Source organism: Oncorhynchus gorbuscha, linkage group LG16 (assembly GCF_021184085.1).
Source record: "Oncorhynchus gorbuscha isolate QuinsamMale2020 ecotype Even-year linkage group LG16, OgorEven_v1.0, whole genome shotgun sequence".
In the NCBI taxonomy this organism is placed as follows: Eukaryota; Metazoa; Chordata; class Actinopteri; order Salmoniformes; family Salmonidae; genus Oncorhynchus; species Oncorhynchus gorbuscha.
In genome coordinates, this window is record NC_060188.1 from 36,142,265 (window position 1) to 36,154,867 (window position 12,603).

The window sequence follows — 12,603 nt, forward strand, 5'->3', positions numbered from 1 at the left end:
GGAAGCCCACAGGCCTCACAAGAAAAGCATGAAGGTCCACCGGTACGAGTTGAATATTTAAAAAATTAATGGCAGTACAGTACCAGTCAAAAGTTAACACACCTACTCATTCAAGGGTTTTTATTCGTACCATTTTCTACAATGTAGAATAGTGAAAAAAATCTAAACTATGAAATAACACATTGAATCATGTATTATCCCAAAAAAAATTGTACAAATCAAAATATAATTTGAAAGATTCTTCAAAGTAGCCACCCTCTCCCATGATTACAGCTTTGCATTCTCTCAACCAGCTTCATGAGGTAGTCACCTGGAATGCATTTCAAACAACAGGTGTGCCTTGTTAAAAGTTGATTCTTAATGCATTTGATCAGTTGTGTTGTAACAAGGTAGGGGTGGTTTTCAGAAGACAGCCCTATTTCGTAAAAGACCAAGTCCATATTATGGCAAGAACAGCTCAAATAAGCAAAGAGAAATGACGGTGCATCATTGCTTTGAAAGTTTCTTCAAGTGCAGTCGCAAAAACCATCAAGTGCCATGAGGAAACAGCATCATGTTGTGGGGGTACTTTGCTGCAGGAAGGGCTGGTGCACTTCACAAAATAGATGGCATCATGTGGGAGGAAAAATATGTGGATACATTGAAGCAACATCAAGACATCCGTCAGGAAGTTAAAGCTTGGTCGCAAGTGGGTCTTCCAAATGGACAACGGCCTCAAGCATACTTCCAAAGTTGTGGCAAAATGGCTTAAGGACAACAAAGTCATGGTATTGGAGCGCCTATCACAAAGCCCTGACCTCATTCCTATAAAAGATCTGTGGGTAGAACTGAAAAAGCATGTGCGAGCAAGGCCAACAAACCTGACACAGTTACAACAGCTCTGTCAGGAGGAACGGGCCAAAATTCACCCAACTTATTGTGGGAAGCTTGAAGCGTTTGACCCAATTTAAACAATTTAAAAAGGCAATGCTACCAAATACTAAAAAGCTTCATCTACCAAATACTAATTGAGTGTATGTAAACTTCCGACCCACTGGGAATGTGATGAAAGAAATTAAAGCATTCTCTAGTATTATTCTGACACTTCACATTAAAATAAAAGTGGTGATCCTAACTGACATAAAAACAGGGATTTTTACGAGGATTAAATGTCAGGAATTGAGAAAAACTGAGTTTAAATGTATTTGGCTCAGGTGTATATAAACTTGCAACTTCAACTGTAGGTCTATAACAGTTCGGGTTTAAGGCGTCTCCCCCTTTGAAGTGGGGGACGACAGTGGCAGTGTTCTAATCTTTAGGGATCTCAGACGATACGAAAGTGGTTGAACAGGGTAGTAATAGGGGTTGCGGCTGGTAATCTTAGAAAGGGTCCAGATTGTCTAGCCCAGCTGATTTGTAGGGATCCAGATTTTACAGCTCTTTCAGAACATCAGCTGTTTGGATTTGGGTGAAGGAGAAGCAGGGGGATATTTGTAGATTTAAAAAAGGTAATTACAGTGTTTTCCTATCCTCAGTGCAGTGGGCAGCTGGGAGGAGGTGCTCTTATTCTCCATGGCCTTTTCAGTGTCCCAAAACCTCTTGGAATTGGTGCTACAGGAAGCAAAATTCTGTTTGAAAAAGCTAGCCTTTGCTTTCTTAACTGACTGAGTATATTGGTTCCGGACTTCCCTGAAGAGTTGCATATCGCGGGGGCTATTTGATGCTAATGCAGAAGGCCACAGGATGTTTTTGTGCTGGTCAAGGGTAGTCATGTCTGGAGTGAACCAAGGGCTATATCTGTTCTTAATTCTACATTTTTTAATGGGTCATGCTCATTTAAGATTGAGAGGAAAGCTCTTTTGAAGAGCAACCAGGCATCCTCTACTGACGAAATGAGGTCAATATCCTTCCAGGATACCCGGGCCAGATCGTTTAGAAAGGCCTGCTCGCTGAAGTGTTTTAGGGAGCGTTTGACAGTGATGAGGGGTGGTCGTTTGACCGCGGACCCATTACGCACCCAGGCAATGAGGCAGTGATCGCTGAGATCCTGGTTCAAGACAGAGGTGTATTTAGAGGGCAAGGAGGTCAGGATGATATGAGAGTGCCCATGATTACGCATATAGGGTTGCACCTGGTAGGTTCCTTGATAATTTGTGTGAGACTGAGGGCATCTATCTTAGATTATAGTACGGCTGAGGTGTTAAGCATGTCCCAGTTTAGGTCACCTAACAGTACTTACTCTGAAGATTGAATTGATCACCCCCAATCTCATATGGTATCCAGGGCACAGCTGGGGGCTGAAGGGGGTCTATAGCAAGCAGCAACGGTGATAGACTCGTTTAAGGTGGATTTTTGTTGTTTGGATTGTTTGGGCACAGACCTGGATAGTATGACATTACTCTGCAGGCTCTCTCTACAAGTGATTGCAACTCCACCCACTTTGGCAGTTCTATCTTGTCGGAAAATGTTATAGTTAGAAATTTCAGGATTTTTGGTGGCCTTCCTAAGCCAGGATTCAGACACGGCTAGGACATCCGGGTTGGTGGAGTGTGCTAAAACAGTTAATAAAACGAACTTAGGGAGGAGGCTTCTGATGTTAACATGCATGAAACCAATGCTTTTACAGTTACAGAAGTCAACAAATTAGAGAGCCTGGGGACACACAGGGCCTGAGTTAACCTCTACATCAGAGGAGGAACAGAGGAGGAATAGGATAAGAGTACCGCTAAAGGTTCAAAGAACTGGTCGTCTAGTGTGTTCAGAACAGAGTAAAAGGGTGCAGGTATCTGGGCACGGAAGGATAGATTCAAGGCGTAATGTACAGACAAGGGTATGGTAGGGTGTGAGTACAGTGGAGGTAAGCCTAGGCATTGTGAGACGATGAGAGGTTGTGTCTCTAGAAGCACCATTTAAGCCAGGTGTGGTCACCGCATGTGTGGGAGGTAGAACAACAGGGCTAGCTAAGGTATATTGAGCAGGGCTGTAGGCTCTACAGTGAAATAAGACAAAGACAACTAACCAAAACCGCAATAGACGAGGCATATTGACATTAGGGAGAGGCATGTGTTGCCAAGTAATCATAGGGTGATTCAGACCACTAGCAGGCCGGGGCTAGCAGATTGGCCTCGGGGAAGTCTCAACGGGGGAGCCTGTTGAAACCCCCTTGGACGTTAACCAGTCGTGATGGATCGGCGGGGCTCTTTCTCGGTAATTGAAGCCCAGGGATTATGTAATGGATTTCTTCAGCTAGCCGGGAGATGGGCCTAGCTCGAGGCAAACTCCAGGTTAACTGGTGCTTGTGTTGGGACAGACACATAAGGAGTAGCCACTCGGCTAGCAGCTAGCTAACAGACGATCCAGAGTAAAGGTTCAGAGCTTGCGGTAGGAATCCGGAGATACTGTGGAGAAAAGCAGTCCGAAATTATCTGGGTTGATATCGCGCTGTGCAGGAGTTGAGCGGGCTAAAGCTGGAAAATGTCAGAGTTAACGGTGATGACCGCTAGCTAGTTAGCTGGCTAGCTTCTGACGGGGGTTATGGTTCTTAAGTAGAAAAAATATTGCAGATCCATACCACATTGGGTGAGGCAGGTTGCAGGAGTGTATGTTCAGTCCGTAGATGTAAAAATTAGATGGTTTCTTTCTTTAAAAATATATACAATAGATACAAGGACAAGATAATCAAAACATCCCACTGCTACGCCATCTTGGAAGAGGTAGGCCATGACAGAAGTAGAACAGGAAATGTAAAAACAAATAGTGCAAGTCTGTGTATTATAACTGTTAGAAGCAAGAAAGACAAGTCTGTCTACGGTCTCTGGCTTTAAAGCTACCCTATGGCAGGTCACCATGTTGCCACCTGTGCTAAAAACACGCTCTGAGGGGGAGCTGGTAGCAGGAATGCACAGGTAGCGCATTGCCAGGTGGCTGACTTGGGGAAAGTTTTTGGGGTGGATCTTCCACCAGTCCAGTGGATTGGTTTCAAGGTCAGCATCAAGAGAAAGTAGCAGCTGAGTTCCTCTTCTACCAGTTGGATTTCAGTAAGACCTGTGGTGGTGGAGCATGACTTTTTGAAAAAAACTGCCTAGTGACTTTCTCTTTTTAGCTGGTAGTTGTGGTGAAGGAGCAGCAACATCTCCCTGTGCTGGGCTTGGGATTTCATGTCCCTCATTGACCATCAGAGACAGCTCTTGCTTTTATGTGGCCCACCTTCTCCTCTTAGAGGTAATGTGTTTAAAACCGAGGGTCGACCAACGAGGCCATGTCCAGGAGGTCATCATATTTCCCATTCAGAGGCCATAACTATCGTTTTGATGATTTGGGTGAGCTCTGTTTCGCCATCATCAGGTTTCATGACCTCTGTATTGAACAGGTGTAGTATTGGCTTCAGGTAAGAACCACTGACATGACTCACCGGAAAGAGCATTTGCGAATTCTAGGAGTTGGGTCAATGCCTGGATGATGGACTCAAGAACATCTACAGTTAAAGTTGGAAGTTTACATACACCGAAGCCAAGTACATTTACTCAGTTGCACATTTCCTGACATTTAATCCTCGTAAAAATTCCCTGTCTTTAGGTCAGACAGCATCACCACTTTATTTTTAGATTGTGAAATGTCAGAATAATATAATTATTTATTTCAGCTTTTATTTCATTCATCACATTCAAAGTGGGTCAGAAGTTTACATACATTCAATTAGAATTTGGTAGTATTGCCTTTAAATTGTTTAACTTGGGTCAAATGTTTCAGGTAGCCTTCCACAAGCTTCCCACAATAAACTGGATTAATTTAGGCACATTCCTCCTGACAGAGCTGGTGTAACTGAGTCAGGTTTGTAGTCCTCCTTGCTCCCACACGCCTTTTCAGTTTTGCCCACAGATTTTCTATGGGTCAGGGCTTTGTGATGGCCACTCCAATACCTGTACTTTTAGTTTAACCCTTTTTAATCAATAATTTCTTCGTTGGAAGCTGCTCCTTCTCCATGGTTATCACTGCCACTGTGTCCGCCTAAATCACGCATTTTTCGTGGTTAATAAAAGCTACTCCATCACGAGGTGCAAAGTGGTTTTTAGTGGCGTATACCTCTACACATGCACATTGTCACTTCTCCCCATGCTCCTGCTGTGTCACAAAGGTGAAATGGACTGCTGTACCAAATTATTATATATTGACATTATCGAAAATGCATCTAAACATTATCAAATTGAGGGAAGTAATTACCTCGATAATTATTGATATATCACCCACCTCTACTCCACAATCACCCGACCTCAACCCAATTGAGATGACTTGGGATGAGTTGGACCGTAGGTTGCACGAAAAGCAGCCAACAAGTGCTCAGCTTGTGGGAACTCCCTCAAGACGGTTGGGAAAGGGTGGCTACTTTGATTGTTTAACACATCATTCCATATGTGTTATTTCATCATTTGTCTTCAATATTATTCTACAATATAAACATTTAAAAAATCAAAATAAAGGAAAAAACTTGAATGAGTAAGTGTCCAAACTTTTGACTGGTACTGTATATATGGTGACTTAAGAGGTCTTAGGGCTAGGGTCCAATTTCCACCTGACTGACGTGCCCAAAGTAAACTTCCTGTTGCTCAGGCCCTGAAGCCAGCATATGCATATAATTGGAACCATTGGAAAGAAAACTCTGAAGTTTGTAGAAAATGTTAAAATAATTTAGGAGACTAACACACAATAGATATGGTAGGAGAAAATCTAAAGAAAAACCAACCAGAATTTTTATTTGAGAGAGCACATCCTCTTTCCAATGGAACTTGTAGGGAGAAAAATGTATCTAGCTCCTAGTACGCAATTACTATGGCTTCCACTGGGTGTCAATACTCTTTGTTAAAGGTTTCAGGCTATGAATTTTACTACAGGGAAACAGACTTGGAAATTTGTGTATGCGCGAGCGACGCAGAGGACACACACTTGCTAATATCGTTTTCCTATTGAACACAATTTTCCGTATGAAATATTATAGTTTGATTACATTTCAGGGTATCTGAGGATTAGATAGAAATGTATTTTGACTTCTTGAAACAAAGTTTAGGGGTAGAATTTCAGATTCCTAACTTGGCACGTTGAACAAGTGGATTACTCAAAATCGATGTTGCCAACTAAATGGACTTTTTGGGATATACAGAAGGATTTTATCTAACAAAAACAACACTACATGTTATAGCTGGGACCCGTTGGATGACAAATCAGCAGAAGATTTTCAAAAAGTAAGTGAATATTTAAATCGCTATTTGTGATTTTATGAAGCCTGTGGAAAAATATTTTCATGTGGGGCACCGTCCTCAAACAATTGCATGGCATCCTTTTGCTGAGCTGTAAAGGCTACTGTAAAATCGGACTGCAGTTATATTAAAACTTCTTGTGACTCTCAAATCCGGATCCGAGAGCGTAATCATCGCCTGACACGAATTAGCATAACGCAACGGACATTAATCTTCCTAGAAAATATTCCTATTCATGAAAATCACAAGTGAAATCTATTGGAACACAGCTTATCCTTTTGTTAATCACCCAGTCATCTCAGATTTTAAAAATATGATTTACAGCCAACGCTAGACAAGCATTTGTGTAAGTTTATCATAGCCTAGCATAGCATTATGCTAGCAGCAGGCAACCTTGTCACAGAAATCAGAAAAGCAATCAAATTAAATAGTTTACCTTTGATGAACTTCAGGTGTTTTAACTCACGAGACTCCCAGGTAGATAGCCAAAGTTCATTTTTTCCCCAAAAGATTATTTTTGTAGGCGAAACAGCTCCGTCTGTGCTTCACGTTTGGCTGAGAAATTGCGGTCACTACAACGCCCAAAAATATTCCAAATTAGCTCCATAATATCGACAGAAACACGGCAAACGTTGTTTAGAATCCATCCTTAAGGTGTTTTTCTAATATCTATTTGATAATATATCCGTCGGGACAATTCGTTTTTCTCTAGTAGCTCCAATCGGTCCCTCTGTATTTTACGCGAAAATCTCTCTCAGAGCCACCATGTGACCACTCACGTAATGTGGCTGCCTACGGCTATTCTTCAACAGAAATGCGGAAAACTACGTCACAATGCTGTAGACACCTTGGGGAATACGTAGAAAAAGTAAGCCCGTTGATGGTACATTCACAGCCAAATAGAGAGTCATTGGAACGCAGCGCTTTCAAAACCTGGGGCACTTCCGGATTGGATTTTTCTCAGGCTTTCACCTGCAACATCAGTTCTGTTATACTCACAGACCATATCTTTACAGTTTTGGAAAGGATAGTGTTTTCTATCGAAAGCTGTCAATTATATGAATCTTTTCCTGACAAAATATCCTGTTTAAAATGGGAACGTTTTTTTTTATCCAAAAATGAAAATACTGCCCCCTAGTACCAACAGGTTAACAATAATTTAAGCTTTTAACTGATATAAGACATTTGAATATATATAAATGTTTACTATCCATAATTTTTACGATTATTTATTTGGATTGCACGCCATCCAGTTTCACTGGAAGTTGTCCCGCTAGCGGAACGCCGAGCCCAAAGTTTGTAAGTCACTCTGGATAAGAGCGTCTGCTAAATGACTTAAATGTTAAATGTAAATGTAAGTGGCAAAAGTAATGGGTTAAATATACACCGCTCAACAAAAATTAAGAGAACACTAAAATAACACATCCTAGATCTGAATGAATGAAATATTATTAAATACTTTTTTCTTTACATAGTTGAATGTGCTGACAACAAAATCACATAAAAATGATCAATGGAAATCAAATGTATCAACCCATGGACGTCTGGATTTGGAGTCACACTCAATTAAAGTGGAAAACCACACTACAGGCTGATCCAACTTTGATGTAAATAAATGTCCTTAAAACAAGTCAAGAAAATTAGGCTCAGTAGTGTGTGGCCTCCACGTGCCTGTATGACCTCCCTACAACACCTGGGCATGCTCCTGATGAGGTGGCGGATGGTCTCCTGAGGGATCTCCTCCCAGACCTGTACTAAAGCATCCGCCAACTCCTCGACAGTCTGTGGTGCAACGTGGCGTTGGTGGATGGAGCGAGACATGTCCCAGATGTGCTCAATTGGATTCAGGTCTGGGGAACGGGCGGGCCAGTCCATAGCATCAATGCCTTCCTCTTGCAGGAACTGCTGACACACTCCAGCCACATGAGGTCTAGCATTGTCTTGCATTAGGAGGAACCCAGGGCCAACCGCACCAGCATATAGTCTCACATGGGGTGTGAGGATCTCATCTCGGTACCTAATGGCAGTCAGGCTACCTCTGGCGAGCACATGGAGGGCTGTGCGGCCCCCCAAAGAAATACCACCCCACACCATGACTGACCCACCGCCAAACCGGTCATGCTGGAGGATGTTGCAGGCAACAGAACGTTCTCCACGGCGTCTGCAGACTGTCACATGTGCTCAGTGTGAACCTGCTTTCATCTGAAGAGCACAGGGCGCCTGTGGCGAATTTGCCAATCTTGGTGTTCTCTGGCAAATGCCAAAAGTCCTGCACAGTGTTGGGCTGTAAGCACAACCCCCACCTGTGGACGTCGGGCCCTCATACCACCTTCATGGAGTCCGTTTCTGGCCGTTTGAGCAGACACATGCACATTTGTGGCCTGCTGGAGGTCATTTTGCAGGGCTCTGGCAATGCTCCTCCTTGCACAAAGGCGAAGGTAGCGGTCCTGCTGCTGGGTTTTGTTGCCCACCTACGGCCTCCTCCACGTCTCCTGATGTACTGGCCTGTCTCCTGGTAGCGCCTCCATGCTCTGAACACTACGCTGACAGACACAGCAAACCTTCTTGCCACAGCTCGCATTGATGTGCCATCCTGGATGAGCTGCACTACCTGAGCCACTTGTGTGGGTTGTAGACTCCATCTCATGCTACCACTAGAGTGAAAGCACCGCCAGCATTCAAAAGTGACCAAAACAGGAAGCATAGGAACTGAGAAGTGGTCTGTGGTTGCCACCTGCAGAACCACTCCTTTATTGGGGGTGTCTTGCTAATTGCCTATAATTTCCACCTGTTGTCTATTCCATTTGCACAATAGCATGTGAAATGTATTGTCAATCAGTGGACAATTTGATTTCACAGAAGTGTGATTGACTTGGAGTTACATTGTGTTGTTTAAGTGTTCCCTTTATTTTTTTGAGCAGTGTATATATACATGCAAAAATATCGGTTTCCTGACCTTTCATGCATCTCTCAGAATATTCAGATACTTCAGAGCAAACATCACTTACATAATTTTTGGGGACTGTTCCATGTTGTGAATCTGTTATTCAATGCGTTTGAATGGGCAGTAAGGCCAAATAAAATGTATCAAATTATTTTAATACTTAAAAGGTGTTTTAATTCAAAATCAAATAGCAAAATGATCATTGGTATGACCTTAAAACAATTCCATATATGCTAGCAGAACCCCCACAGCTTAGACTGTATCGGGTTTTAACAAACGTCTATAGTTAAACAGGCACCATCAGATTTCTCTCCCCAAGTGATAGCCTAAAATGTTCTAATTCCTTATGAGTAAGTACTTCAGTTTGCATATTCTGTGGTTTTCTAGAAGGAGTGCATAGTAGTCTTAGTGATAAATTACTCTATGTGATCCAATTGCCCCACACAAAGTAATAAGGTTGATATAAACTCAGTAAAAAAAAAGAAGATACGTCCTCTCACTGTCAACTAAGTTAATTTTCAGCAAATTTAACATGTAAATATTTGTATGAACATAAGAATCAACAACTGCGACAAACTGAACAAGTTCCACAGACATGTCACTAAGACAAATTGATTGTGTCCCTGAACAAAGGGGGGGTCAAAATCAAAAATAACAGTCAGTATCTGGTGTGGCTACCACATCATGCACAGAACAAGCAGTATGGCTGGCGGCATTGTCATGCTGGAGGGTCATGTTAGGATGAGCCTGCATGAAGGGTTCCACATGAGAGAGGAGGATGTCTTCCCTGTAACGCACAGCGTTGAGATTGACTGCAATGACTGCAATGACAACAAGCTCAGTCCCATGATGCTGTGACACATTGCCCCAGGCCATGACAGACCCTCCACCTCGATCCAGAGTATAGGCCTCGGTGTAATGCCAATTCCTTCGACGATAAACGCGAATCCGACTACCACCCCTGGTGAGACAAAACCACAACTCGTCAGTGAAGAGCACTTCTTGCCAGTCCTGTCTGGTCCAGCGACATTGGGTTTGTGCCCATAGGCGACGTTGTTGCCAGTGATGTTTGGTGAGGACCTGCCTTACAACAGGCCTACAAGCTCTCTGTCCAGCCTCTCAGCCTATTGCGGATAGTCTGAGCACTGATGGAGGGATTGTGCATTCCTGGTGTAACTCGGGCAGTTGTTGTTGCCATCCTGTACCTGTCCCGCAGGTGTGATGTTCGGATGTACCGATCCTGTGCAGGTGTTGTTACATGTGGTCTGCTACTGCGAGGACGATCAGCTGTCCATCCTGTCTCCCTGTAGCGCTCTCTTAGGTGTCTCACAGTACAGACATTGCAATTTATTGCCCTGGCCACATCTGCAGTCCTCATGCCTCCTTGCAGCATGCCCAAGGCACGTTCATGCAGATGAGCAGCAACCCTGGGAATCTTTCTTTTGGTGTTTTTCAGAGTCAGTAGAAAGGCCTCTTTAGTGTCCTAAGATTTCATAACTGTGACCTTAAAAGCCTACCGTCTAAGCTGTTAGTGTCTTAACGACCGTTCCAAAGACATGTTCATTAATTGTTTATGGTTCAATGAACAAGCAAGGGAAAGGGTGTTTAAACCCTTTACAATGAAGATCTGCAAAGTTACTTGGATTTTTCGAATGATCCATTTAAAAGTCAGTGTCCTGAAAAGTGACATTTATTTATATTTCGTACTACTCAAAGTTGACTTACCTCATAGAGCCCTTCGAAGAAGCTGTTCTTGTCCTCTGCACTCCAGGACTCCCACTGTCTCCGGGGTCTCTTTTGGCTGCCCACCGGCTCCTCCTTGACCCCGGGTCCTTGGCCTCTAGGGGCCGCCTTACCCGAGGGCCCTATAGAGACTGACGTGGAGCCGGAGTGACCAGCTGACACTTGGTGAGAGGGACCATTCTCTGACCCTGTGTGAAAAAGGGAAAGAAGGTGAGGAAAAGTACAATTAACATAAATACAAATGCAACCAATCACATGCGCCGAATACAACAGATGTTGACCTTACCGTGAAATGCTGACTTACAAGCCCTTAACCAACAATGCCTTCAACAAAATACAATTGTGTTCGTTGTCTGTAGCTTATTCCTGCCCATATCATAACCCCACCATGGAGCACTCAGCAAACCGCTCACCCACATGACACCATCCACACTGTCTGCCATCTGCCAGGTAGTTGAAACAGGAATTTATCCATTTAGAGCACACTTCTCCTGCATGCCAGTGGCAATCGAATGGGAGCATTTGCCCACTGAAGTCGGTTACGATGCTGAACTTCGGTCATGTCTAGACCCTGGTGAGAACGACGGGTATGCAAGACAAGCTTCCCTGAGATGGTTTGTGACAGTTTATGTGTGCTCAGTCCCCTCCTGTACTCTCTGTTCACTCATGACTGCATGGCCAGGTATGATTCCAACACCATCATTAAGTTTGCCGATGACACAACAGTGGTAGGCCTGATCACTGACAACGATGAGACAGCCTATAGGGAGGAGGTCAGAGACCTGGCCGTGTTGTGCAAGGACAACAACCTCTCCCTCAATGTGATCAAGAGAAAGGAGATGATTGTGGACTGCAGGAAAAGGAGAACTGAGCACGCCCCCATTCTCATCGACAGGGCTGTAGTGGAACATGTTGAGCGCTTCAAGTTCCTTTGTGTCCACATCAACAAACTATCATGGTCCAAAACACACCAAGAGTCATGAAGAGGACACGACAAAGCCTACTACCCTCAGGAGACTGAAAAGATTTGGCATGGGTCCTCAGATCCTCAAAAGGTTATACAGCTGCACCATAGAGAGCATCACCGACTGGTATGGCAACTGCTCGGCCTCCGACCACAAGGCACTACAGAGGGTAGTGCGTACGGCCCAGTACATCACTGGGGCCAAGCATCCTGCAATCTAGGACCTCTATACCAGGCAGTGTGCCATGTCAGAGGAAGGCCCTAAAAATTGCCAAAGACTCCAGCCACTCTAGTCATAGATTGTTCGCTATACTACCGCACAGCAAGCGGTACCCAAGTGCCAATTATAAGTTCTAAAGGCTTCTTAACAGCTTCTACCCCCAAATCATAAGACTACTGAACAGCTAATCAAAGGGCTACCCAGACCCCTCTTTTACGCTGTTTATTATCTATGCATAGTTACTAACACTACCAACATGTACATGTTACCTCAATTACCCGGTGCCCCAGCACATTGACTCTGTACCGGTACCTCATGTATATAGCCTCGCTTGTTATTTTATTGCTGCTGTTTAATTATTTGTGACTTTAAATGTTTTTGTTTTTTTTACTTAACCCTTAATAAAAATAATACATCTTAAAAATTCTTAAAGCATTGTTGGTTAAGGGCTAGTAAGCATGTCACTCAAAAACCTGTTGTATTCGGCGCATGTGACAAATAC

General features: G+C 43.5%; 1 protein-coding gene across 4 annotated transcripts in view; it reads right to left on the reverse strand.

Moving 5' to 3' along the window:
- Positions 1-12,603, reverse strand: part of cramp1 (cramped chromatin regulator homolog 1) — a 55,392-nt gene that overhangs the window by 37,766 nt on the left and 5,023 nt on the right. For all 4 annotated transcript variants that reach the window (XM_046306661.1, XM_046306660.1, XM_046306659.1 and 1 more), the window contains exon 3: positions 10,900-11,105. In XM_046306661.1, coding sequence (XP_046162617.1) covers positions 10,900-11,105 — 206 coding nt within the window. The remainder of the gene's footprint in view (positions 1-10,899; positions 11,106-12,603) is intronic.